Source organism: Daphnia magna, unplaced genomic scaffold, assembly GCF_020631705.1.
Source record: "Daphnia magna isolate NIES unplaced genomic scaffold, ASM2063170v1.1 Dm_contigs212, whole genome shotgun sequence".
Lineage (NCBI taxonomy): Eukaryota > Metazoa > Arthropoda > Branchiopoda > Diplostraca > Daphniidae > Daphnia > Daphnia magna.
The window spans coordinates 21,619-47,351 of record NW_025533180.1 but is presented as its reverse complement, the minus strand read 5'-3'; the positions used below and the strand labels follow the sequence as shown (position 1 = coordinate 47,351).

At 42.0% G+C, this 25,733-nt stretch overlaps 1 protein-coding gene and 2 long non-coding RNA genes across 6 annotated transcripts; 2 read left to right on the top strand and 1 right to left on the bottom strand.

Moving 5' to 3' along the window:
• The first annotated feature begins 4,883 nt into the window (after positions 1-4,883).
• LOC116921864 lies at positions 4,884-5,393 on the top strand. Its single transcript, XR_004393683.2, has 2 exons — positions 4,884-4,943; positions 5,009-5,393. It is a non-coding gene; the product is annotated as an uncharacterized LOC116921864 (long non-coding RNA).
• Positions 5,394-12,999: 7,606 nt separating this feature from the next.
• LOC123467647 (verprolin-like) lies at positions 13,000-25,617 on the bottom strand. 4 transcript variants are annotated; one of them, XM_045167506.1, is made up of 9 exons: positions 21,456-21,964; positions 18,864-19,015; positions 18,633-18,763; positions 17,166-18,508; positions 16,660-17,030; positions 16,049-16,171; positions 15,652-15,717; positions 15,443-15,574; positions 13,000-13,679 (listed from the first exon to the last, which is right to left on the bottom strand). In XM_045167506.1, the coding sequence occupies exons 1-9, from the start codon at positions 21,770-21,772 to the stop codon at positions 13,660-13,662; spliced, it is 2,655 nt and encodes an 884-aa protein (XP_045023441.1). In that variant the 5' UTR covers positions 21,773-21,964; the 3' UTR covers positions 13,000-13,659. The 4 variants fall into 4 exon arrangements, with proteins under 4 accessions (XP_045023441.1, XP_045023439.1, XP_045023440.1 ...); XM_045167505.1 differs by lacking the exons at positions 13,000-13,679; positions 21,456-21,964 and adding exons at positions 13,707-15,230; positions 25,404-25,617; XM_045167503.1 differs by lacking the exon at positions 13,000-13,679 and adding an exon at positions 13,707-15,230 and having other exon boundaries at positions 21,456-21,981.
• Positions 22,297-23,199, top strand: LOC123467650. Its single transcript, XR_006641828.1, has 2 exons — positions 22,297-22,836; positions 22,927-23,199. It is a non-coding gene; the product is annotated as an uncharacterized LOC123467650 (long non-coding RNA).
• Positions 25,618-25,733: the final 116 nt, after the last annotated feature.

The following is a 25,733-nucleotide window of genomic DNA, read 5'->3' as shown; positions in this document are numbered from 1 at the left end:
TCGTCACTAAACTTAATAATTCGCTCGACAGCGCTCATTAAACGCCTCTTTCGTCCCCCTACTACAACAATTAAAAAGGGCTTCTTGGTTCCGCCATCAGAAACCGAAATTTCTACAGCAAGGCAATTCTTGGTCAAACTAGCACAGAAAGCCTTCTTCTTAAAGGAAATAAAGTCTATAGAAGACCACAAACCTCTACCCGAAGACTCTCGCCTCGTTCAACTCTCCCCCTTTTTGGATAACGACGGGATCCTACGTGTCGGCGGCAGAATCCAACGTGTAAAATCTCTATACTCAGTGAAACATCCAATCCTGCTGCATCCCAACCATAGACTTACCACTCTGATAATCGAGAAACTCCATGATGACCTAGCACACGCCAAAACAGAATATATGTTGAGTAACCTACGTTCCACCTACTGGGTCCTGCGAGGAAGAACAACGATAAAAAAAACGATCAGCAGCTGTTTAGTATGTCGACGAAGGAACGCAAAGCCTGTAGCACCGTATATGGCGGCACTCCCCGTCTCTCGCCTGCAGACTTTCAACCCTGCGTTCACACACACTGGTATCGATATGTTCGGTTCATTCCCCGTAAAAATGTTTCGGCGCCAACTAAAGCGCTACGGCATCCTATTCACGTGTATGACTACAAGAGCAGTACACTTAGAAATGACCGAATCTATGGAGATGGACTCCTTCCTTCGGGCGTATAGTCGTTTCATCGTACATAAAGGAAAACCGTCCCACTGTTATAGCGACAATGGAACCAATTTTACCGCCGAAGAGAAAGAAATTAAAGATGGGATCGCCAAATGGAACAATGAAGAATTCATAGGGAAGGCCACCGCCGAAGGTACTACTTGGCATTTCAACCCCCCGTACGCACCACACTTTGGAGGCGCCTGGGAGAGCCTGATCCGATCAGCCAAAACAGCGCTCGTTGCGGTCCTACACGGGCAAGCTACTACTGATGAGGTCTTGAGAACCGCACTCACATTAGTAGAAGGCCTATTGAACAGCAGACCCTTAACTCACGTAAGTGTCGACCCAAACGAACCAGAAGCACTAACACCCTACCACTTGCTAATCGGGCGTGCCAACCCGTACATACCTTTAAACATCGTCGACGACAGTGACATAAGTTCACGCCAACGTTACAGAGCTGCTCTCGCTTTGGCAAAGCACTTCTGGCGTCGATGGTTAAGGGAGTATTTACCTCGACTGATTGAGAGAAGAAAGTGGCTGGAGCACAGAAGTAATATTAAGGTCGGAGATATCGTCATCGTCGTTGATTTAAGATCACCAGAAGGACACTGGCCACTAGGAAAGATCACGAAGGTCCTCCCCGGTCCCGACGACATAGTACGCTCAGCAATGGTAGCCACTCAACACGGGGAATACCATCGACCAGTCACCAAGCTGTGTTTATTAGAAGAAGAGAGCAGGAGGAACGAGCCTCAAGCAGAAGACCGGTCGTAAGACCATTACCCCCCCTTCCTTTTATATCTCTTATATCGACTTAGTTTTTGGAAAGAGGGTTGTCTGTTTCTTCGTTGTTTCCATATCCGCAGGCTTTTTTCTGACATTATCGTCAGTTTTTTTTATGCCAGAACGTGTCTTAATTTTTGTTATAACACCAATCATCTTGTGCTTCTATTTTTTAACTGATGACTATGGTACCACATAACTAATGGGGAACATTCCGAAAACTTCAGCTACGTCGGATCCCGACTACGTTTACACGGGTGTTCGTTCAGGATCACAGTCGTTTTCTATCCAGAAAACGGGGTCGGCCATGTTGCAAATTGACTTTGCAATCCCACACCCTCTCCCTTTTTTTTGACCGTCTCGTACCCCTCCTCCCACGCCCCACTTCTCTCTCTTCTCATCTAATAACCCTCTAATTTTGGCGCGCAGAAACAAGGAAAAAGAGGGTGGGGGAGGAAAGGGAAGAACGAAAGAGGAAAGGACAAGACAACTCGGGGGGCTAGTCGCAAGCAAAAACTGGACCAAGAAGGTTGTCTCAGAAATCTAGGACAAATTACTCTTTTCCATTGTTAGCCTCCACTCTTTCAACAAATACAAAATCGTTTCCAGCCAGCAATCGTTCTTGTCATTCCCTACAGGGTGCAAATGATGTCTTTAGGTAGTAAATCCATTTTGAAAATACTCATTTACGGTAGCTTCCACACGGGTCTGGCGGGGATATAGACATATTAGAATACTGACATATAAACATTGTTCTGTGACGTTGTGGTTATAGCTCCCGAGCTTGATATAACGACGCGTCATGCATGGTTCAAATCTCATAAATAATTATTGTAGCATTTTATCGATAAAAATGTGATATTGGTGGTTGATGGAACATCAACTTCACGTGACTAACCGTGAGTTAACTTGATGACCTTTACGGGAAGTGGAATAAGAAATGGATGAACTGCGGGAGTAGAGTGGTAGAATGGTGGGTGGTAGGTCGGAGGTGAAGGAGGGAAAGAGAATGCAAAAATGGTATAACGCCAAAGGGCAACATTGGAATTGGTGTGAAAGTGTATTAATTACAATACATTCAATTTGGCGCGCAAAAAATTAGATTTGTAATGATATTACACATTAATCTAGTGTCTGGGTGCTTTACGGTAGTGCGTGCAGTATGCAACTCGCACTAGGGCGAGAAAATGAGTATTTTCAAAATGATTAATTATTTATAAAGACTGGAGAAGACGCAGAATGTCTTAAAGTGTAGTATTCTAGAACATTTCCTGAATTGGAAAAGTATTACTAGGGTAAATAAATCAAAAAACCCCTTTTTTCCTATCTCCCCCTGCAATCGAAACCCCCCTGGATTTTTTTAAATTTTGCAACGCAGCATTCGAAACTGGTCTATGGTACTAGAATAGCAACTCCATCTCGTTCAGGGGCCTAAACGCTGTCAGGCAAAACATGACGACAACTCCTGTTAGGGTTCAGGTCCCTGGCCTCAATTTGCAGCAAGAGATAGACAGCTCAATTCGCTATACTAGCGCAACTTGCCTTACGCATTCAGTTGCAACTCCATCTCGTTCAGGGACCTGAACCCTGTCAGGCAAAAACACAAAACCCCCGAGCCGTTATTTTTTTGTTTTGTGTTTGTTATTATTTATGTTTATTGTTTGTTTTTCTTTCTGTTTCCTTTCCGTAATACAATGCCTTTTAACTTTATAATTTTGTTTTCATTTATTAGGATATTACTTAATAAAGCAACGATATAATTTCATTAAAATTACTGTAATAATTGTGAATTTCCACTCATGGGCATTCGGGTAGTGGAACCGGTTCCAAAACCCGATATCATTACTGTGTACCCTATTTGACTTGTTTTTTTGCAATACATCATAGTTTCATTTATTTTCCTTCACTAGCACACCCATTTTAAGTTAAGGCTGGGCCATATCTTTTAAAGTGGGTATTTTAAACGAAAGAAAACCGCTTGATAAGCACCTACCCGAGTAATGATCCATCAGCTATTTTTCAGGTAGGTAGGTCGGTGCGGTTTAACGTGTCTCGGGTAATCCCTCTATCACAGTACACAAAATTAAAATAGCTTTATAGGTAACAATATTAGGTCTAAATAAACAAATTTTACAGAAATGGATAGCCGATGATGGGAGCTATCCACTTCCGTAAAATTTTTACTTAAAAAATACCCAGCCGAGTAGTAAACCGATTGGATATTTTTGTCGGTGTGGTTTGACGGATCGTGAACTAAATGAATTATAATCGGTAAACCATAAGCTCTATATTTGAAAAAAAAATACAGGAATGGATAGCTCTTGATTAGATCAATCCATTTGTGCAAAATTATCGCATTAAAAAATTTTACTAGGGTAGTAAACCGATTTACAATATTTTGCTTTGGTTGGTTCTAATTTTTACTTTAAAAAATACCTAACCGAGTAGTAAACCGATTGGATATTTTTGTCGGTGTGGTTTGACGGATCGTGAACTAAATGAATTATAATCGGTAAACCATAAGCTCTATATTTAAAAAAAATTACAGGAATGGATAGCTCTTGATTAGATCAATCCATTTGTGCAAAATTATCGCATTAAAAAATTTTACTAGGGTAGTAAACCGATTTACAATATTTTGCTTTGGTTGGTACGGTTTCACGGGTATCGGGTAACCCCCACCTCCCTGATATATGTAAAACTTCAATAATTTTTTGCGGAAAAACTATAAGTCCAAGTTAAATACATTTTACAGATATCGATAGCCCTCATCAAAAGCTACCCATTTCTGTAAAAATTATGAAAAAATATTCATAAACAAAAAACTTGAGACAAGACGTTTTTTTATAGTTTTTGCGCTCTATAGAGCAAGTGATTGACGCGTACCCCCTCCCTATTTGTGAACGCATTCTTGCGGATTTCGCCATGTTTGTTACGAGTCCGTTTTTCCTCCGAGGAATCCTTATAGGGAAAAAAGGGGATCGCAAAAAAAAATTTGTGAAACCTTCCCAATTTACCAAAGGATACTAGCAATAATTTTGTGTTAAAGGTAAATGAACTAGCTACATTTTAATATTAAATTAAGGGTATTTAATTCTAGAAAACAGCTAAATTTTAATGTTTAACGGTATTGTTTACAATTTTCATTGTCTTAGGCCCTGGGTATGATGACACCCTTTTACAACGCAGCTCATTTTTTCTTACACATAACATAAGGTTATTAAAAAAACTATCTGGTTTATTTTTATTTAGCTATAGAGGTAATTCACATCGCGGTTTCGCGTGTCAATTGTTTCGATGTCCGCCATTTCCTCTGGTTGTTTATGTCATGTTTTGCGTTGTCTGTATTGGCTGAAAGTGTTATTTCCCAATACAAAGTGGATTTTGTGAATCAGTGTTTAATTTTTTTCAATTTTTTTTTTGTGTCAGTTAATTGCTACGTATCTTAGTTAGTATGTGTAGCAATTTCTGTTTCCAGATCACATTTCTTGTATTTTAAAAAAAATCTTTTCTGTAGGGCTGTCAGAAGATAAACGTAAGTATGCAGCAAAACTATTAATAGTAGGTTGTGATTGCCCCTATACAATTCACGAAGAGTATTGGTGCAATGGACTTAGCATCGCAGGAAAAATGCCACTGGTAACCAATCTTGATTTGGTAAATTACCTGCTATGTTCCAAGTCTCCATACAGGCATGAAGATTTAAAGGCTTACAAGGGCCTTGAGACCTACAAGAGATTTATCGATGGGGGAATTGGATCATTTTGTGCAATCAGTCTTTTAAACAAAAATTTGTTGATGAAAGCGAAGGTTATTACTCTTCATTTGTTTATTTGTAACATTACTATAACATATAACTTTTTGTTGTCATAACGTATGAATAAATTATACTTCATAATTTGTATTACCTCTTGAAAATTTAAAATTACTCTTCTTGACTCTCTATCCATGGCTGATTTAGCGTTAACATACACTTTGTCAAGATTCAGGGATGGGGCCCAGTCTGGGTGTGTTTCTCCAGTGTACTAAAAAGGTTTTCCTGTGTGATTTCAAATAGAAGAATTAGATAGACACATTCACTATTAATAAATTTGTCCAGACTTACCTAGAACAAAATGTGCATTACAAACTCTAATGTTATTTGTTTTTGCAACCCGGGCACAACAATAATGAAAACCCATGACAGCCCTACAGAAAAGATTTTTTAAAAAATACAAGAAATGTGATCTGGAAACAGAAATTGCTACACATACTAACCAAGATACGTAGCAATTAACTGACACAAAAAAAATTAAAAAAATTAAACACTGATTCACAAAATCCACTTTGTATTGGGAAATAACACTTTCAGCCAATACAAACAACGCAAAACATCCCGTCTCAAATACAAACGGCTCTTTAAAAAATAAAGGTCGCTTTAAGAATTTTTTTCAAATTTATGAAATGAAAGCACAAGACATAAACAACCAGAGAAAATGGCGGACATCGAAACAATTGACACGCGGGGTGTAACTAAAACTCGGGGGTCGGGGCTCGGGGGTCGGGGAACTAAAACTCGGGGAATGGACTCGGGGTCACCATTTTCCCCGAGCTTTAGTGTGTTCAAACGGGGTGACGGGTAAACAAAAAACGACTAAAACTCGGGGAATGGACTCGGGGACGGGAAGTCGGGGAATAATTTTATTTGCTTACGGCGGGGTGACGGGTAAACAAAAAAAGACTAAAACTCGGGGAATGATTTTTTGAGCTGACGGAGTGATATACGGGGAATGTTTTTTTGGCTATATTCTGTGATATACTTTCATAGTCCGCATGAGATTTTGATGCAGACGTTAATGGTTCCCTTTCTTTCCATCCCATATTAATTAGGTGTTGCTGCGAATTCACGGCCTACATCGACTTCTTGCGCAGGTTGGAATTCATGTTTAACTCGAGCTGCAAGCCTGCAACAACTAATAACACGACTTTTCGGCAAGAGAAGGACACGTTTTGTATATTTCCGCCTTCACGTGTATTGTGTTGTAGTGTAAAACTATATTTGTTTCATGCTTTGAATGTGTTGAATTTCAATAAATCTTGAAATTATTTTCAATTGCTAATCGAACTATTACTTCTTTGCCCACAACCAATTATCGCTCACATCTCGCTAGTTGCAGAAATTCCCTTGAGACATTCCCCCACGAAAAATTTTGTGTCTGTGTATGACTTTCCCATTACCTTTTGCATCTCGCTAGTTGCAGAAATTCCCTTGAGACCTTGCCCCTCGAAAAATTTTTGTGTCTGTGTCTGACTCTGTCGCAATCAATCTATAGCTTCAGTTCAAGTTCACAAGTGACGACGTGTATTATGTTGCTGGTGATGAATTAAAATTTCAGTGGTCATGAATAAAAATTTGTTGGGTTTTGTGGGCAAACAAGTTGAAAAATGGTTGACGGACCTCGAGCCAACAGACAAAGTCCCTTTTAGACCTTGTGGAGGATACGTGTACATCTATACATGGAATGGATTTCCAAATAAAAAAGGTAAATTAACATTTTCCCTGATAGATCTACGGACATTTATAAACGGACAGTAATCTTAATTGGGGTGGGGGTGGGGGCTTAAAAATGCATTTTCAGTTGCTCACAAGTAATATTTGTTATAACTTTGTCCCTTATTAGATGACTGGCGTAAAGATGGGTACCGGTTTTTGCAGAACGGAAACACCACTTTTGATTTAAATGGGACAAAAGGGAAAAAGATTTACTTTAAATTGCAATTTAAAGAAGAGCCACAAGGTGAAATCACATTCAAGAGGTACGCCTACCTACTAGAAAATGATCAGTATGCAAATATTTGTATTGTTCAATACGTGGGCGACGAGAAAGAAGCTGTTGGGTTCCCACACGGAAATGCAAAGAAAGAATCAAAAACGTCTGTTGATTTCGTCGGTACTCGACCCTCTCTATTAAAGTCAATGAAAGATGAAGATGGGACTCCAATTCAAGTTTATCGAAAAACAATGGCATCTTGCCCCAGAGATCTTCATACCCACGCCGTTAATGCGCCAAGAGATTTGAAGCAAGTGGCCAACACACAGTTCCAACGTAGATTAAAATCCAATTTGAGCAGTAATGGACTTTGGAATTTGATGTATATTATAGACGACACCCAATTTGTGAAACGCTTCGTTATCGACAAGGAAGATCTCATGATTTTTTGCTTTCAAGATGATTTATTAGAGACAATGAAATGTGTCTTAAGAAGACACGGGTTAAAACCTCAACAACTCTCGTACGATACAACTTTTCTGCTCGGTGACTTCTACCTTTCTTTTTTAGTATTCCGGGAGACGGAATTTTCCACCGCTCCAGCCATTCCGTGCATTTTTTTCATACATGAAAGAAAATTACTGGAAACCCACGAAGAGTTTTTTTCTTTTGTCGTCAGATACGTACCGGAACTGAAAGAATGCCAGAATACGTACATGGTAACGGATGACGAAGCAGCGATAGTGAGCGCCATTAAGAAATTTCTCCCAGAAATGGATTTGTTTCGCTGCTTCAATCATGTAGCTAACGATATCAAGAGAAAAATCGGAACAATTGTCGGCTTAAACGCCGAAGAAAAAAAACTTTACATGAATCAGTGTCGAGAATTATTCTCGCAGAAGTCGAAAACAAATTATTTGGAACTTCTGGCGGAAAGACAAATCGGATGGAATCAGCAATTTGGCACCTATTACGTAAAAAATATTCATCCAGATATTGACCGGATTGGTGCATGGGTTTGCAACAAGTATGGTGTTGGCAAAATTACAACAAACCAATCGGAGTCGCTAAACAATCTAATAAAGGGCCTAAACGATTGGAAGGAGTGCCCCATCGATGCCATGGTACTGAGTCTTTTTCAACTTTCCCAATACTATAATGCTGAGATTATACGCGGCCGCTACAACTACGGACAACACCGAATCCTTCCCGAGCTAGCACATGTTTACAAGGAAGAGAATGACAAACCAATTCTTCCAGAAATAGTGGATCCCCAAACCATCATCCAAACAATCAAAGAAGCGGAAAAAGACGTCAATGCACATTTCAAAAAATGTGAAACAAACGTAGAAGAAAAACAAAAAATTCAATTTACAAATTACGACCAAGAAAAATTGTCTATGTATGAAAGAGCTCTCTCTGTAATCAATGACAAAGATGGAATTTCGATGAGACCAAAAACAGGCGAATTTATTGTCAAGGGGACACTAGGTACCTCACATGTAGTTACAATATTCCCCAAAGTAACGTGCACTTGTGCGGGATCGGGACATTGCTACCACGTATTAGCGTGTGACATGGCTATTGGTCGACGACAGACAAACTCCAAGAAACCGAACGTGACTGCATATCGAAAAAAAAGGAGGAAGTTTGGGGACAAAAGATCGGGGAGAAAACGACCTAGAAAGCTCGACAAACCACCCAAAATTGATAAAAGCGAAACGATGAGTGGAAATGATGACAATGGAGAGTGGGATGGGGATGACGCCTTATTCCTCAAGGATATAATGCACAAGAAACATCACTCACTTCCCAAAGGCAAGAAGGACAAGCAGAAAGACGTCCCGAATACCACTATTTCCCCAACTAAAAAGACATTTTCAGATTACTACGAATCTTCCGATTTAGATTCAAACACGAGCTTTGGAAGCGAAAAAGACAGGCGCAGGGAAAAAGCAAAAGAAGCAGCACGCGATAAGTGGAATTATGACCAAATAATACGCTTTGACGATTTATTTCCAGAAGTTGATCAACCCAAAGTAAAAGAAGAAATAGGCCTTATTGACGAAAAGGTTTTTGATTTGTACATTTTTTTTACGTGTTGGCTTAGTAACATTTAATTACATATCTAAAGGTTGAGGTGTCTAACAGCAATTTCGTTTGCAACGTGTTGGAAACCACTGCTATTTCTGAAGATGATCTCATCAATTCTCAACTTCCGTTGTCTGGAATACGCGCTGGAATACCAGTAGAGCCCGTTGTTGGTAAATGAAATTTTTTTCTAGCAATCTTTTAAAACTAAAGTTATATATATTTTTTGTGTCAGACCCAACAAGGGTATTGTATCAACGGAAGCATGAATTGCATCAGCTGGGTATTGCATCAGCTGAAATTCTGCACAATGCAATCAACCCACAGCAAGCGATGAAGGCAGTCGGAAATCGTCCAGGCTCAAAATGTTTGTCACCTCAAGAACCTGTCCCGGAATCTGTTTCTGTTCGCGAAGATGGAACACTATCACCACAGACACGCTCCCCGTCCTACTCACCGAAAATCTTTCGCTCACGCTCCCGTACACGCTCAAGCTCCGGTACACGCTCCCGTACACGGTCAAGCTCCGGTACGCGTTCCCGTACGCGCTCCCGTACATGCTACCGTACAGGGACAAGCTCCGGTACACGTTCCAATACGCGCTCCCCTTCATGCTCAAGCTCATCTTCAAAATCACTATGTTCACCTACACCTTCGCAGCCAGATAGTCACCCTGACATTCCTGTTGAATACGAAACCGACCAAGAAATGGAAACTGCGAAAGCTGAGTCGTTATTCCAACAAACTGTGATCATTGATCAAAGGAATGGGGAAACATTAGAAGCAGACGACATTCAGGAAATCGGCCAGCCAAATCGCTGGCTTTCTACGAAAATTATCAATGCAGCTACGGAACTAATCCGCCGTAAGTTTCCAGAAATTGGAGCACTTTTTAACTGCCAATGGGGGTCAATGCTCCAATTCAACTCGGTTAAATCAAAAAAATGGGTTCAAATCATACACAACAACAGGGATCACTTTGTTGTGGCATGCAAAGGTTTTGGATCGGACCTTGTGTTGGTTTTTGATAGCAACTGGAACGGCGGTGAACCAGATCAACACGTTATTTATTGCATTGCTAAAATTGAGAACACTAATGACAAAATTCTCAACATCGGATTCATGGACTGCGAAAAGCAAAAAGAAAATGGGAGCTGCGGACTGTATGCGATTGCATTTGCGACAGCGATTGTGCATTCGCTGAATCCATCTGAACTGAGATTTGAAGTTTCGAAATTTCGCCCTCATCTTATCAATTGTATTTCTGCCGGAGAAATTACTCCTTTTCCAACAATTGGATTAAGGGTTCGGTCGAACTGGAGGCCCAAGAAGAAAATCGCAACACCCATTTATTGCGTTTGTCGGATGCCCGACTTTGGAGACCGTAGGAAGCTTCCTGTTGCATACCGCGTGATGACGCAGTGCAATATGTGCAAAAATACTACCACCAGGAATGTGAAAACATTCCACAGATTGCGATTAATTCAAAAAAATTCCATGGTTTTGTTCCGTGTGTACTGCATAAACTTTGTTTCTCAATCTAACATCCGGAATATATGTGAAAACATTCCGCAGATTGCGATTGATTCAAAATAATACCATAGTTTTGTTCCATGTACTGCACAAACTTTACTCGTGTTCCTCAAATTCAGATTGTCATAAACAGAAATAAAGAATTTTGTAAACTAATGTGTTGTTTTTGTAAACTTATATATGATGTTAGCTCAAAAAATCATTTCCCGAGTCCATTCCCCGAGTTTAAGTCTTTTATTGTTTACCCGTCACCCCGCCGTAAGCTAAAAAAATCATTCCCCGACTTCCCGTCCCGATGTGAGCGGTAATTGGTTGTGGGCAAAGAAGTCAGTAATAGTTCGATTAGCAATTGAAAATAATTTCAAGATTTATTGAAATTCAACACATTCAAAGCATGAAACAAATATAGTTTTACACTACAACACAATACACGTGAAGGCGGAAATATACAAAACGTGTCCTTCTCTTGCCGAAAAGTCGTGTTATTAGTTGTTGCAGGCTTGCAGCTCGAGTTAAACATGAATTCCAACCTGCGCAAGAAGTCGATGTAGGCCGTGAATTCGCAGCAACACCTAATTAATATGGGATGGAAAGAAAGGGAACCATTAACGTCTGCATCAAAATCTCATGCGGACTATGAAAGTATATCACAGAATATAGCCAAAAAAACATTCCCCGTATATCACTCCGTCAGCTCAAAAAATCATTCCCCGAGTTTTAGTCTTTTTTTGTTTACCCGTCACCCCGCCGTAAGCAAATAAAATTATTCCCCGACTTCCCGTCCCCGAGTCCATTCCCCGAGTTTTAGTCGTTTTTTGTTTACCCGTCACCCCGTTTGAACACACTAAAGCTCGGGGAAAATGGTGACCCCCGAGTCCATTCCCCGAGTTTTAGTTCCCCGACACCCGAGCCCCGACCCCCGAGTTTTAGTTACACCCTGACACGCGAAACCGCGATGTGAATTGCCTCTATTGTTTGTGAATGGTTTGTTGTTCATCTCCTTGTAGCAGACGAATTTCTGGCAGCAAACGAAATTCTTCGGCTAAAAGAGACGAGCAACTTACAAACAAAAATAAAATAAAAATAAAGTAGATAGAACTGGAGCTAGAAAAAAATATTGGGAAATGAAAAGATGAATAGGGTACCCACTGCTAGGAAGAAAAGGGGTAAATCTAAATTATAGTTATAAAAACTTAATTTTTAACGTGAAGAAGATGGTTTCTCCATAAGACGCTGCAGCCGCAGCAGACCAACTTGGACACAAATGAGATTTTCGCATTTGTGGAAAACGAGCAACGCAGGATGTTTTACTGCTCTATTGACAGTCAAGGTTATCATACCCTAAAAATATGTCAACTAATAATTTAAAAAAATACGGGAAAGTATTAAACTCGAATATTAAATGTTTCCTAACTTTACAAAGGTGCAAAGGACCTAAATTCATTACTAAAAGTAATTAATTTCATTAGTAGTTTTAAGCCACCATCTTAAAAAATGGCGACAGATCTAACCGATTGCGCCGAAAAACCGACTCGCAACTATCTGTTTCTAGAGGACCCAAACCGATCGCACCAGATCGTCCATTTTTCGGGTAGATCAGATCGGTTTACCCGATTGCGGCCAATCGGGACCGAACCCTAGCCTTAAAACTTCAGATGGGGTTGGGCTGAATTGCGAGATAGTGCAACTCGGCATCCGCTGAAGGTCTATAACACGGCCGGGCCGAGCGCCACATTAAAATTTAATTTTCTTTTAAAATTTTGAAAAAAACTTGCAAAGCGGAACCTTTTTAGGTATACGGTTGGGTTACTAAATTTATTTCGTTAAAATAACAGCTTTTACACGAAACATTAAAACACTAGTCATATTTTCTTCTGATAAGTAAATTTTTAATACATTTTTGATTTCTAAAGGAAAATAAGGGAACAAGATTGTCCATATTTTTTTCAAACAGAATTTCCGAATTTTGAATTACCATTAACGTTTCTTAATTAAATCGATTAAAAAATTCCGAAGTGCCGATGGGCAGTCTAAGTTCTGTTGACATATAGCAACGAGACTACCCAATGTAATGTATTTTAGATTCCACATTGGATTTTTAGAGCAATAACTGAGACAGAATTTTGAATGAAAATAGTTGCAACCCAAACGATGATTTTATTATATAAGCTTGTGTTTCAGTACATAGTTTAACAATATTCCTATATGCAAGATTTCGCAGTATAACGTCACCACCCAATACATGAGCTATAAAAGAAAAACTATTCGCGGTGGTCACACTAGAAGAATGATATCTCAACCAAATTTTCTATTTGTCTTGTTTTATTTCTCTTGCTTGTTTGTTTTTTTTCAGTTTTGTATTAAATTTGTTGTGGTTGCCTATTTTCAATTCTTCTTATGTAAATCACATTTTTCAACAAATTAAAGATGATTGGTTATTTTTGTTCAAAATGGGCAAATGGTATTGAATCCAATTGAAATCAATCAAAAAGACGAATACTTATTAGAGACGAATAACCATGCTGAAGTTCGCGTTGATGTGAGAAACAAAAGTAATAAAGGCAAAAGATTGAAGAGTTCAGATCCGATGTGAATGCATCCGAGTGAAAAAGGCACGGTATATAATGATAAAAATCGGATCGATGACAGGAACATTCGAAGTTGATTAGTTCAGTAATAATGAGGTGATGCGGATAGACGCAGAAGAAAGAAATAAAAAGTGTCCCACGCTGTCGGTTCGGCACTTGCGGATTCGGAAGTCAAACCGGTCTAAACTGCAATGCTCTAACGATTTTCAGAGGTCGGATTTACCTTCTGCAAAGATAAAAAATGTACAGACATTTAAAATTCAATCAAAGTTAGCAACGGTGGTATCTGGTTTTCTTTGCAAGGGTAGGTAAATGTCATGGCGGCAGTACAGTATTAACGCACAGTGGCACATGAAAAGCAATCGAATTCATCGTCCTTATCAAGGAGCAAGGTATAAAAATGAACAGCTGACGATAGGTTCTAAGAACGAGGTTGTCCTACGAGCTGTAAACAAAATTAGTACCCATGTACTACGTAAATAAACATAATGAGGAGGACACGTACGACGTGCTGCTAAAGTGTTTCTCCGACGCGTCGCAATTGTTGTCGCAGAGTAAACAATGTGAAGACGGACGAAGACATGCTCGGCGTAACGACAAATGATTCCAGCAATCCGGTTCACAAGCGCAAAATTCACCACAAGTTCAGCATCACGACCCATACAAACGAGTCCAAACGTTTCAAACACGACATCTACCAATTCCCGGAACGTTTAGCGATAAGGTTTTTTTAAATCAAAAACTAAATCGAAGTCATTTCACGAGGTAACCAAATTCATTCGCTTGAATTCCAGAGTTAAGAGCTTGTACCTTTGAAACCTTGGCCGATTTTCCATTTTCTTAAAAAACTATCTGCTGGCCCACCAGAATTGAGCTCGTCTGGAACCATGTAGCATTTCTTTGAATCAATGAAGAGCATTTTGATGATGTGAGAAGAATCCGTCCAATTCGGACGTTGCTGACGAGGGCGTTTCAGGCGTTACGGAAGCATATAGTCGAGAGTAACGAAAGAAACCAGAATGGCCGATGAATCCTGAGGTCAGTTGGTTGGTATGGTTCGGTGAAAATGGGGGCGGTGACGAGATGACAGCCTGCGTTATGTCTTCCGTGCTTGAATCGAATTCGTGCTGGAGTGAACGGAAAACGCGCGAGGGAATCCGATCTTTAGCTCGTAGTGAGCGGATGCGTAACCGCACGCCTGGCAGGTTAGGAGGCAAAAAATTGGCTTCTGTTTCCGAAGCCGATGGTGTTGAAGTCGGGACCGACAAGGCACCGGTCTCTGCATCTCTAACACCGTCAGTTCCGAGATCGCCACTCAAAAGTCGCAGGAGTCGACTGTGATGGTGAGTGGTTTCCGATTCCGTGTCAACATCAACTTCTTGATCGCTGCTACGTTTCACTTCAGCGCCACTGTTTGTCAATCCCGAGTGATCGCTGGTGTTCATTTCTGATTGCTGGTCCGTTGCAGTCGTGGCCGACACTACTATCTGGGCCTGCAATTCTTCTTCTTCATAGTTGTCGATGAGTATGGAAGGCGTTGGATTTGGGCTAGGGGCTTTTAGTTCATCGGCATTCTTTTCGTTTGATGGTGATTCATATCCATTCACTTTGTGTGGCTCATTTCTTGTCTCGTTAGGTGAAGACATTGTAAGGTCTACAGATATGATTGTTTCATCTAATTTGCCATTTTTTTGTTGGAATGGACCACTATCGACCGAATCACTTCTGCCGACTAGTTCTGGACTTCGTGACGTCATGAAGACGCGTTCCATGTCGGCTGATAGGGACGAATGACGATTCGATACCCCCACCCAACCAAAAGATACAAAAATAAGTTGGAATGGGTTACATGTCGGGTCAAAAAATGAACTGCTCATAGGAACAGTTTTCCGGTAAACCCAAAAAAAAAGAGGGTTTCATCGATATACTATCGCCATGAGGGAGGTATTGTACTTCTAAATACCATAACGTCTAGAGGTTTTGCCTTACCATTAGGATCCAGAGAAGTCATGGCTTGTAGCATTCGAAATGACCGCGATGGGATGTTTCCTCCCATGTACTTTTTGGGTTCGGGTTCACTCTGTTCGCTAGGTGGCCCACGATTAATGTTTGTTGTTGTGCCTGATTCATCATTTTTTCAATACATTAATGAAATTTTCCTCAATAATTTCGTCTCCTAAGTTTCTAATAGGTAATACCTGCTACGTTGGATGGCATCGGATTGTTAGCTTGAGCACGGTTCATTTGCTGCTGCTGTTGATATGCTGTGGAAAGGTAAACAATTAACCATTAGTCTCATCACTCCACAGCCGAAAAACTGTTGGTCAGTAACAAAAGTCTCTCATCCAAATAAAAACCGTTAAAAGATTCATTTTTATTGTGATCGACTGAAAATCAAATTGGATTAGATTATTAAGTTATCTTTTACTTCCCGAATCTAAGTTTGAACCTTTTGCAACTTCGATCGAGGGTTTACAGGAATTAGTAATGCTTTTGTTTCTTTTAGATGTTTGTAACATGGAGTTATGATCGTGGTTCTGTTAGGATTACTTAGATATGCAGCGCTTTTTTGTCGGTTAGTAACGTAAGGTTTACCATCCTCAGCGGCGGACGAATCGGTAGCGGTGAAATTCTGCAAAATGCGGAAAGCTCGCGATGGGATGTGCGAGCCGCGATAACGCGGATCAACTTCTTGATGCAACGAGTGCTCTTCGTTCACTGATGTGTGTTGTATGTACGTGTGCGTGTACGTGTAGGCGTGCGCGATGTACGGAAACGTGACGGTTGCCGTGTCATGTGGACGAAGACGCATGGGAGCAGAGCAAGGGAGAGAAAGAGAGAAGAGTTGGACCACATTCCACAATAAACGTTGATGATGACATTGATCGAAGGAAACGTTCTATTCCAAATCGGTTTGGCAATTTTTTTTTTGTTTTTTTGTTTTTTTGTTTTTTATATTTGGTTTAGAAGCCATGCTCAATTAAGTGTAAGGTATTATGACTTTAACAACTAAAGTACTAGAACTAAGACTTTAGCTCGTACCAATTTCTACTCTCAAAGTAGAAAATTATTTTCTTGTTGCAATGCAAGTTAGCGGACATTACTGAAGGATAGGATTTTTGAATGGCATTTCTTTTTTTTTTTTTTTTTTTACCCCATTGTTATTTTATTTTTAGAAATGGCTTCTAAGGTTGGATAAATGTTACCTTGTGACCGGAACATGTCCATGAGTTCACGATCATCCTGAGTCAGGTTCAAGCGACGTTCGCCGACTGGCGGTGGCCCAGAATGCTGGGATAAGCGACCACCGCTTGTGCCACCGCTGTTGTTGCTGCCAATAGAGGAACGTGATAAACGTCCGGAACTCTCAGCTGGTTCGGCTTCAGCATCAGCTGAATCGTCGGCTGGATCGTGGATCATCTGTAAGATGCGAAAGGAGCGTGATTGTGTCGGCTGTCCGCGAGGTTGTTCGACACTGGCAGCACGACTGTAAGTTCCAGCTGCCATCGGATTCGAGGGCGATTCGTGGTGCTGTTCCTGCTGTTGACGCCCGTTATTTGTTGGCGACATCATCAATCTGTATTATAACATTCTATCATTACCATACTCTTAATGAAAGTTAAGAAAAATTCCACTATACGTCAAAAGGCCAAAGAATAAAAAAACAAAATTGTTTTTTTAGTTCTTAAAAAAGTATTGATGTTTTGCTTACTCGTCCATCATGGATGCAATTTGATTGGCGTTGGCAGCAGCTTGCGTCCGCCAGGGAGCTTGCTGTTGTTGTTGCGGCTGATAGCTTTGTTGAGCATCTGGTTGCCTTTGAACGGTAACTGGAGTCATACTAGTATTAACTCCCGATCCACTACTCTCCAAGTAAATTGGTATAACTTTGCCCTGTGCGTTATGCCAGGGTGGATGGACGGTTTCATCTTTAACAGACGAGACACTCCTTTGCGGCGTCGGAGGGGCCCTCGTGGCTGTACCCCCGGCATGGCCTCCTTCAACTGCGATTGGAACGACGCGGACGTTCCCCGATGCGGAAGCCGCAGTTTGAAACGGTTTTACATTCTCTTCTCGATCGACAGGGATAACTCGTTCGTGTTGCTGCTGTTGATTGTGGACGAATACTGGAGTCGGAGAACTAGAAGGCCGATTCTGCGAATTCATCCATGGCATTGGTGCCTTGGCCAACTGAGCCGATGCTAGTGGGGACAAAGGTCCGCTTGGCCCATTGCTATTCGCGTTGTTGCTAGTGTTAGGACTCCCGCTAGCAGCATTGTTGTTTACTGGTGGGATGTAAATTGATCCCAACTGAGTGTTTCGACGCTCCGGAGTCGGTACCGTAGTCGGAGCGGATGGCGCTACTGGCGCTGGAGCAACAACCGGCTGTTGTGGAGTATAAGTGGCCGGAATAGAACTCTGAGCCTGACTGCTAGCGCTCCTGGCCGACAAAGAGTTCATAATTTCTTCGAACATCTGCTCCGGTGATTGCGTCTGGGGTTGCGATTGCAAAAACTGCGGCACCGCTGGCTTCAAGTTGATGCGCATTGGCTGTGGCGGCGAAGATTCCACACTCTGCTGCTGGATGTAATTCTGATGCGACGGCGGCGGAGGGGGAGGAAGCGGAGAGGTGGCCACCACTGTGGGCGTTGGAGGAGTTACTGGTAAGTGCATAGCGGGCGAATGCAGAACAGGCATTTGCTGAGGCGTCGGCGGAAAGACGGGTACAGCTATTTGAGGCTGCATGGCCATTAGAGCTTGAGGACTTAAGTGAGACGGCGTCGGCGACGATCCAGGAGGATTGGTCGGTGTCGGATGTGGATGGCTAGAAACGCCTTCGTCGGCTGCGTTTTTGGATATGCGACGTTGCATACGCGGAGAACGGATCTCGGCTAAAAAATCAATGCCGCCCGGTGTATACGTGAACGGTTTTTTGTCTTTGGTCATCATGGCGTTTTGAATGGCAGACGGTGGTATGTAGCTAAACGGTGCCCCGCCACCTGGTACATGTTTACCTCCACCTGCTCTCCCCGCCGAATTTGGCCCTCCTCCCATCTGTTATTCAATGTTGATTTGGAAAAAGGAAAAACAAAAACAAACAAACAAAAAAAAGTTAAATTATTTGACCATAAAAGGGCACGGAACATTAACACTAAAACAGAATCAAATATTATGATACCTCCGTATTGATTCTGATTGCCGGCATATTACCGGGTCCATGGCTGCTGGGCATAGGTGGAGGAGGAGGCGGTGGTGGTGGTGGAGGTGGTCCTGCCATCATGCCCTGAAGCGCGACTCCACCTTCGAGTCCTGTGTATTAATATAAAACACGGGGTTGATGTGAACGCTTATGAACCACTTTACAGTACACCATAAAAATTTACAAACTATGTGCTAGCCTATTATGTACCTAGGCCGGCTGGGGCGTCCATGTTACTGGTCTCTATAGGCCTACCAACTGGCGAGGCGTGAACACTGCTTTTGCCACCTGATAGAAACGGGCCAATATTTGCACTGCTGCTCCTGCGGCTAACGCCGCTCTTGATTTCTTCCGATTGACGTCTGAAATGTAGAATATATACGTATATGTATTTTTTTTTTTTTTTTTTTAGTAAATTTAATAGCTAGAAAGCGTTGCATAAATGGAATAACCCAAAAGTGTGTAGATCTAAGGATTCTGTTAACACATATAAATAAAAACAGCGAGAAGAACTTGAAAAATCGTGAGCGTGTACGTTGAACCAAAGAAGGTATGCGTGAGCGGCTATTGTTGTAAGGCAGAGCTAAGTCATCTACTGGATAGAGAGTGCTACAAGGGTAATGCCTCGAACGTGACTTGCCTGCTCAATGGAACAGCGCCAGTCGCTTTTATGTGTTTATTTTTTCTCGTTTTTATCCATTCTTTTCATTGAATTCTTTTTTTTTCTCTCTTAAAGATCTGTCTCGGGCCTGCCTAACATGCAACGGCGGATGGAATAGTTAGTCCGGTGCATATTCGTCGGAACTGTGTTGGTATGCCGTTTTGTTCGGTTGCTATTGGCATTCAGCGTGCTGGTCAACGAGCGATAAACAGAAAATGAAACGGTTTCCGCTTCACTCTCGATTCTGATTGCGTGACGTGAGCGACGTGGCGTTGAGTGCAGACCTGGGTCTTTCCCCCTTTCGTCTGGACGGTCGATTTGATTACGATTTACGAAGACAAGGGTTGTGGCGCTACATAATCTAGCGTCTGGATCTTTTTGGAATAAATTCGTTGTGACTCCGACATCAACCTCTTTTTTTTTTTGGGGGACGCAGGTTGCCGTGCAGTCGAAGAAATATTTTTTCTTAAAATATTACCAACGCAACTACTCGATAGAAATTTTTTTTTTTTTTTCGGTTCGGCCTTGGCTGAAGCTGGTGTGGCTCACAAAAAAAAATCAGACTCCATGTCTTCTCAGAAATCGGAGAGAAGTAAAAAAATAACACCAGATGATAATAAAGTATGCGGATGGGGGTGGGGTAGTGAAATAGTGAGTGTAGGAAGACGGGAAAGCTAGGCAGAGGGAAGGCAGAGCCGAGAAAGACTTGGCTTAGCGGGAGCAGGAAGACTTGAGTGAAAAGAAAGGATGGCCTTGGAAAAGAAAGCCAAATAAGGTGAGTCCAATGTAAAGGAAAAACGTCGGAAAAGACGGCCAAATGATGGTGAATAATGTATCATTCGCCGCCAACCTTCACGTTGGCAGTGGACGTGCAGTGCAGGTGGAGGCGGAGGAGGCGTGAAAAAGAAATAAGAAAGCGGGAGGATTTTTAGTTGCTGTGTAGATTATAGACCTTAGAATACAAGGGATATCAATTTAATTCAATGCTTCTGTATTTTTCATTGTGGTTTCGAAGCCAGCCAACTCAATAAACGAATACAACGCATTCGAAGAATCGTTGCATCGCAACAATCAATTCAAATCACGGAGAGATGACGACAGCACCCCGTCTCAGTTCCCCAATCCATTTCGATGTCTCTCTTTCCTGTTTTCTATTTGCTACTTTCACGCGCTCTTTCGATCTTTTTTTCCATCTAGCAGGGTAGGAAAGCAACATTGAACAACCGACAAGCTGATTTGCTTAAGAGAACGATGCTCAGACATGGGATGATGGGCGTCAGCGTCCTTAACTGATCAAATCTTTTGAATGAAAAAAGAAGTCAACGAATGAAACCTACATATACAAAGCGATCAAGGCGGATCTCTTCGGTCGAACACGTCGTCATCAATGAGCTAGATCGGACCCGTCAATCCTCCCTTCCCGCGTTAACAAAAAAAAAAAAAAAACCCGAACACAATGCAGTGAACCAAATTAAGACGGTGAAACGCCAGAAAAAAGGAATGAGTGCAAAAACATCCAGTTTTGATTGAACACGGATAGAATTTCAAAGCCGGTCCGCCGTCAAAGAAGGAAAGTGTTGTGGAATGTTCAACAACAACAACAAAGAAAAGAAGGCGAAGCAACAGTATAATATAGAGTCATTCGAGAAGGGAGTGGAATGACATCATTACTTTGATTATAACAAGAACTAAAGATCGCGACTGAGAGAACGTCCAAGTTGGGTGATATGACATGAGTCACCCATTGCGTGAAACCCCCCGTTTTGTCACATCTAAATGAAAAGATGATGAACTGTGTCCGGAAAATAAGCACACGAGCTGTTGACAGTCTGCGACCGACGATGAGACATCGCTAGAGAAATAACTTCATTCAACCATCTCGCCTCTCTAAGCAAAGCCTTGAGCAATACAAAGTGACGCATGAGTCCTGAAAGTAACAGACGTCGATGACGACTTCTCGTCGAAAGCTAAGCCACAGGAGAGTGGCAAAACCGCAGTGGGACTACTGACTGCCCGTGAGTCTGGTTTGCGTTCCACTGGTTAAGATGCACGCGTACAGATATTACGTAGATCGCGATGAATGTTGGGCGGTAAACAGTAGCGAATGATCTGGCTATTGAAAGCTTTCTGTAGGGACTTACATCATGCTCTCGATATGTTTGGCAATGCCGTGATCTTCGCGGACCATTTCGGGCGGCATGGCGCTGATGATATCGTTGGCTTTGTCATTGTAGGTGCCCAGCAGGCCGCGATAAAGGTTGTAGACAACACGGCGGACGGCGGGATCGCTTGTGTCCGTCACGGACGACGATGACGAGGAAGCGCTAAGTCGTCTATGCTGGCCGTGTTCTAGGTTGGCCGAGATCGGGTCCACTAGCGTGCCCGAGTAAATGCCGTGATCGGTGCACACGCTCGAAACTACGGGAGGATGACGCGGTTCACCGCTGACGGACGACATGATGGCCGCTGATCGGATAAAGTCGTTGGATTCGTTCGTTGGTTCACGCTCTTGTAATGTAGTCGAGATCGTTTGACTGCCCGCTCCAACTGACTTTTCACTACTGGTACAGAACTTTCGCCCTCAGTTTCGTCCAGTTTCAGTCGAAGCTGTGGAAACTTTAGGGAGGAGGAGCACTGGATCTCACCCGTCTCTCTCTCTCTCTTTCTCTCTCCTTGTTCCTTCGCATAGACACACACACTCACACTCATGTGTTCCTCGCTTAGTGGGTGGTTGTTATTTTTTTTTTTTTTTTCCCCTTTTTTTCCAAGCCCTCGTCTTTTTTTCTATTGGCTTACCATCACGTGACCTGAAAGATGACGTCAGTTTTGAGCGCTCCGGGCACCGATCTTGGTGATTTTCAATTCTTTTCCGCATAAGGAAATCTCAAATTTTCTTTTTCTTCGTTTCGTTATTTTTCTTTTCAGCTGAGAAGAAAACGAAGAAGAGGAAGAAAAGGAGAGAACAAGAAGAAGAGAGGAATGGACGTGAATTCTTCTTATTTTTTTTTTTCATTTCTTAATACTCTTTTCCCTCCCCTCTCTCTCTCTCTCTCGCTCCCTTATGTCCGCTAGTGTGTCACGAGCTAAACGCCGACCTCGATTTCCAAACGTTACGAAATGGGCTTCTTTTTATATTTCAGCGACCAATCCCCTTACGATGGTCACATAGGACTATGTTGTTGGAAACTGATCAAAGACTGACAATGCTAGTTGCACACGCTCCTAGTGCAGTGCGCTTCCATACTGAAACGCAGCGATGATCGTGTCACGACTAATGGATCTTCATTACATACAGCAGATAGCAGGAAAATCGCGCAATAAACAAATCACTCAGAAACAAGATTTTTATTTTTAATGATCTTCTTTTTGAAAGTGTTGCCAGGTATGAAATGAAAGCGGAATGTATTTGTGGTTGACGACGCCAGCGCCGCCGTAGCGTTTGTGGTCAAATGCTTCGTCGTTTCGTATACAATAGGACCAAACCGCTTCAGATTATTTTGAAATTATCATCATTTTAAATATGTAAAAATTCCACGACTGTCTCTTATTTTTTGATAATTTTTTTTGAACTTGTTTTGAAACTATGCATGAATGACGTGGTGGTGACGATAGAAAACAGGAGAGAGAAAAATTACCCACACGTAAACCAGCAAATAGGATTTCTGCATTTCCGCCCGCCACAAAACATCATCTCACGGACGGGTAAGATAGATGATGAATCGACGACGACTTACAGCCATCCATCATGAAAGCGACCTCGTCTTTGTTTTTTGGTTTTTGTTGTTTCAAGAATCGTTCGGTCCTTTCTCTTTTGAGATAGCGACCCGCGCCCTACCAACAATGTGTAGGCTTCTGGATAAACACAAATACAAAAAGATGATTCAGTTCGCTCGATGCATTAGACGGACGATGCGGAAGGGGGGGGGGGTTGAGGCAACGAAACCAGATGGCCCTTGAGAAACGTACGTGCGCATATGTAAATGAACGAAGCATCCCAGCCATGCACGACATACTCTCAGTTACTGATTTCCTTTTTGATTCTTTTGAGGTCTATCTGCTATCTCTTTTTCTTCTTTGTCGTTGTTTTGGCGCTTGATCTTCGCTTGCTGTCCCCACTGCTCTCTCTCTCTCTCTCTCTCTCTCTCTCTCTCTCTTCATCCCGTAAGGGAAGGATGAATCATCTTAACAAACGAATGCGACCAGAGCCCAATGACCTCCCGCTGTCGTTCGCCCATGAGTCAGCAACGGCGGGATCGGCGAACTGCCGTCCAGCCGAAGATTCCATCCCAGGTGTTTACCACTCGCTAACTTACCTCCAAACGGCGAGCTTTTAATTTGTGATTTTAGCCTATTAGTTGTTGGGTTCTTTTTATTAGCGACAAACTTTCTTCGCCAAGATGGCTCTTTGCCTTCCTTTGCCTATTTATCCTCCGACTTACTCACTTTGTTCGGTCGCTATCCTTTGCCCATCGATGCTAACGATAAAACCGCGACGTCAACACTCATTGTTAGCCTTAACAAATGGTAAAAATCCAAGCACACCAAGAGGCTTGCGAGCTTGCTCCACAAACACACATTTCTAAGAGCAGCTGAAACTTAATGATGTCGAGATGTGTTATTGTAACGGCTAATGGCCGTGTGTTGTTACTTTTGATAGGCCGTCGTCGTTTACCCTTTTTGTGTGTGTGTGTGTGTGTGTTTCTTACATGCCCTTGAAAGTTTCCTGATTGGTCCAGGAATTCTGTGACCTAGATGACGATCCGACCTCAATAAAGACAAAACAACGCGTCTGGGTTTGTGTTAAAGCAGTTCAGCAGTCGCCGCCAGTGTTTGAATGAGCTGACATGTGATAACGTCCAGGAATTTCCGGCCGGATGTTACGGAAATTAGCCACGCAATTCCACAAGAATCAAACAAATTTACATTGACTAGTGTAAAATGTGAAGCATTGAAAAAACAACACAAAAAAAGGGAGGGGGAGGTGGGAATAAAAAAAAAAAAAAGAAAAAAGGGTAGGCTGCATAAAAAGTAGCCGTGGCCGAGTGATTGCGGTAGCGGCTTCTATAGCGATGGCGGCTATTTATAATGCAACGGCTTCCAAAGTTTTGAACGAACGGGAGCAAGCAAAGAAGTTTTCTCTTTGGGACATCGGGACTGTGAAGGAGGTCGACACCAGCCCAGCCCCAGTCGATAGAGCTGGAGCTGGCGCCAACGTAGTCATTTCTATTATTAAAACAGCAGCAACCGAAAGAAAAGAAAAAGGCAACAGACAAGACATGATGAGATGATGGGAAAAAATAAAAAATAAAATAAGAGAGGGGAAGCAAAGTATTAAAGAAGAAGAAGAACCACACATCACGGCAAGCGTAAAAAACACACACACGCAACACACACACACACACACACACACACACCAAAAACAACACTTAAGATTTCGGCATGGCAACATAGATGGAGTTTGAAAGTGGGGAAAGATTTAAAAAAAAATATTGCGTACACTTAGCTCTTTTTTTTTCTCTCTTTCAATTCAATAGGAGGGGGGGATAGGAAAGAACTTTGAGAGGCAGCTGTGACGCCACACCCGAACCGAGATCACATGATGTCTTATTTCCATATCCATATTCTACTCTGTCTTGCTGTCTCTTTATCTCTTTATCTTTTTCATTTCTCCTGTATGCGAGGACGACAACCCGTTAAGGCAATGTCCAACACATTTGAACAGCTTCGCGGAGAATAAGGGGACAAACGGGCGAGGCTTGCGAAGGCCCAGATCGGGAGATGGCCAGGCACGCACTCGTCAAACGATCAGACGGTAAACTATTCCGTCGCAAATAAATAAAGGGAGTCCAGTTCGGTCAACGTGCATTATTTCAACTACCAAAATATCGCGCAAAACTTTCTGTGATGTTGTTGGTAGCCAATCAGATTATGAGTAGGCAAAATAGGTCAGCGGACCTGGCACCTTATTTGATTTACTTTACTTTTTTTTTTTAATGCTTCTAGGTGATAACGGATCCAGACAAACCGTCTACTGGACATTGTTTGATTTTCGATTAATGCTATCTATTTATATCTATATATACGCTTACCGTTGTTTAGTTAGGGCTTGTTGTCAGGTACGATGCGCAAAAGAGAGCGTGATTCACTTAATGATGAACGGAGACAATTGAAGCGATGTCGATGCGGAGGATGACGAACAGTTAGTGAAAACAGCAACGAAAAAAAAAACAAAAATCAGTAAAGAGGAGACAAACCACACTGCTAGACTTCAACTGGATCAAAACTTGACTGACCGACCCGGTCTTTGATGGCGCTGTTGCTGTTAGCAAGCTTTCTCCTCCTCACTCCTGCGAAGCTGATGTAGCGGCTGCAGCAACGGCTTCCTCCTGCCCGTTTTCTCAATACGGCAAACACCTATG

Coding starts and splice junctions, on each gene's coding strand:
- LOC123467647 (XM_045167503.1), bottom strand. CDS start 21,772: ATGTCGTCCGTCAGCGGTGAACCGCGTCATCCTCCCGTAGTTTCGAGC. Junction 15,575..15,651: donor GATGCCATCCAACGTAGCAG/GTATTACCTATT, acceptor ATGATGAATCAG/GCACAACAACAAACATTAAT. Junction 15,231..15,442: donor GACTTCTCTGGATCCTAATG/GTAAGGCAAAAC, acceptor CGTCCCTATCAG/CCGACATGGAACGCGTCTTC.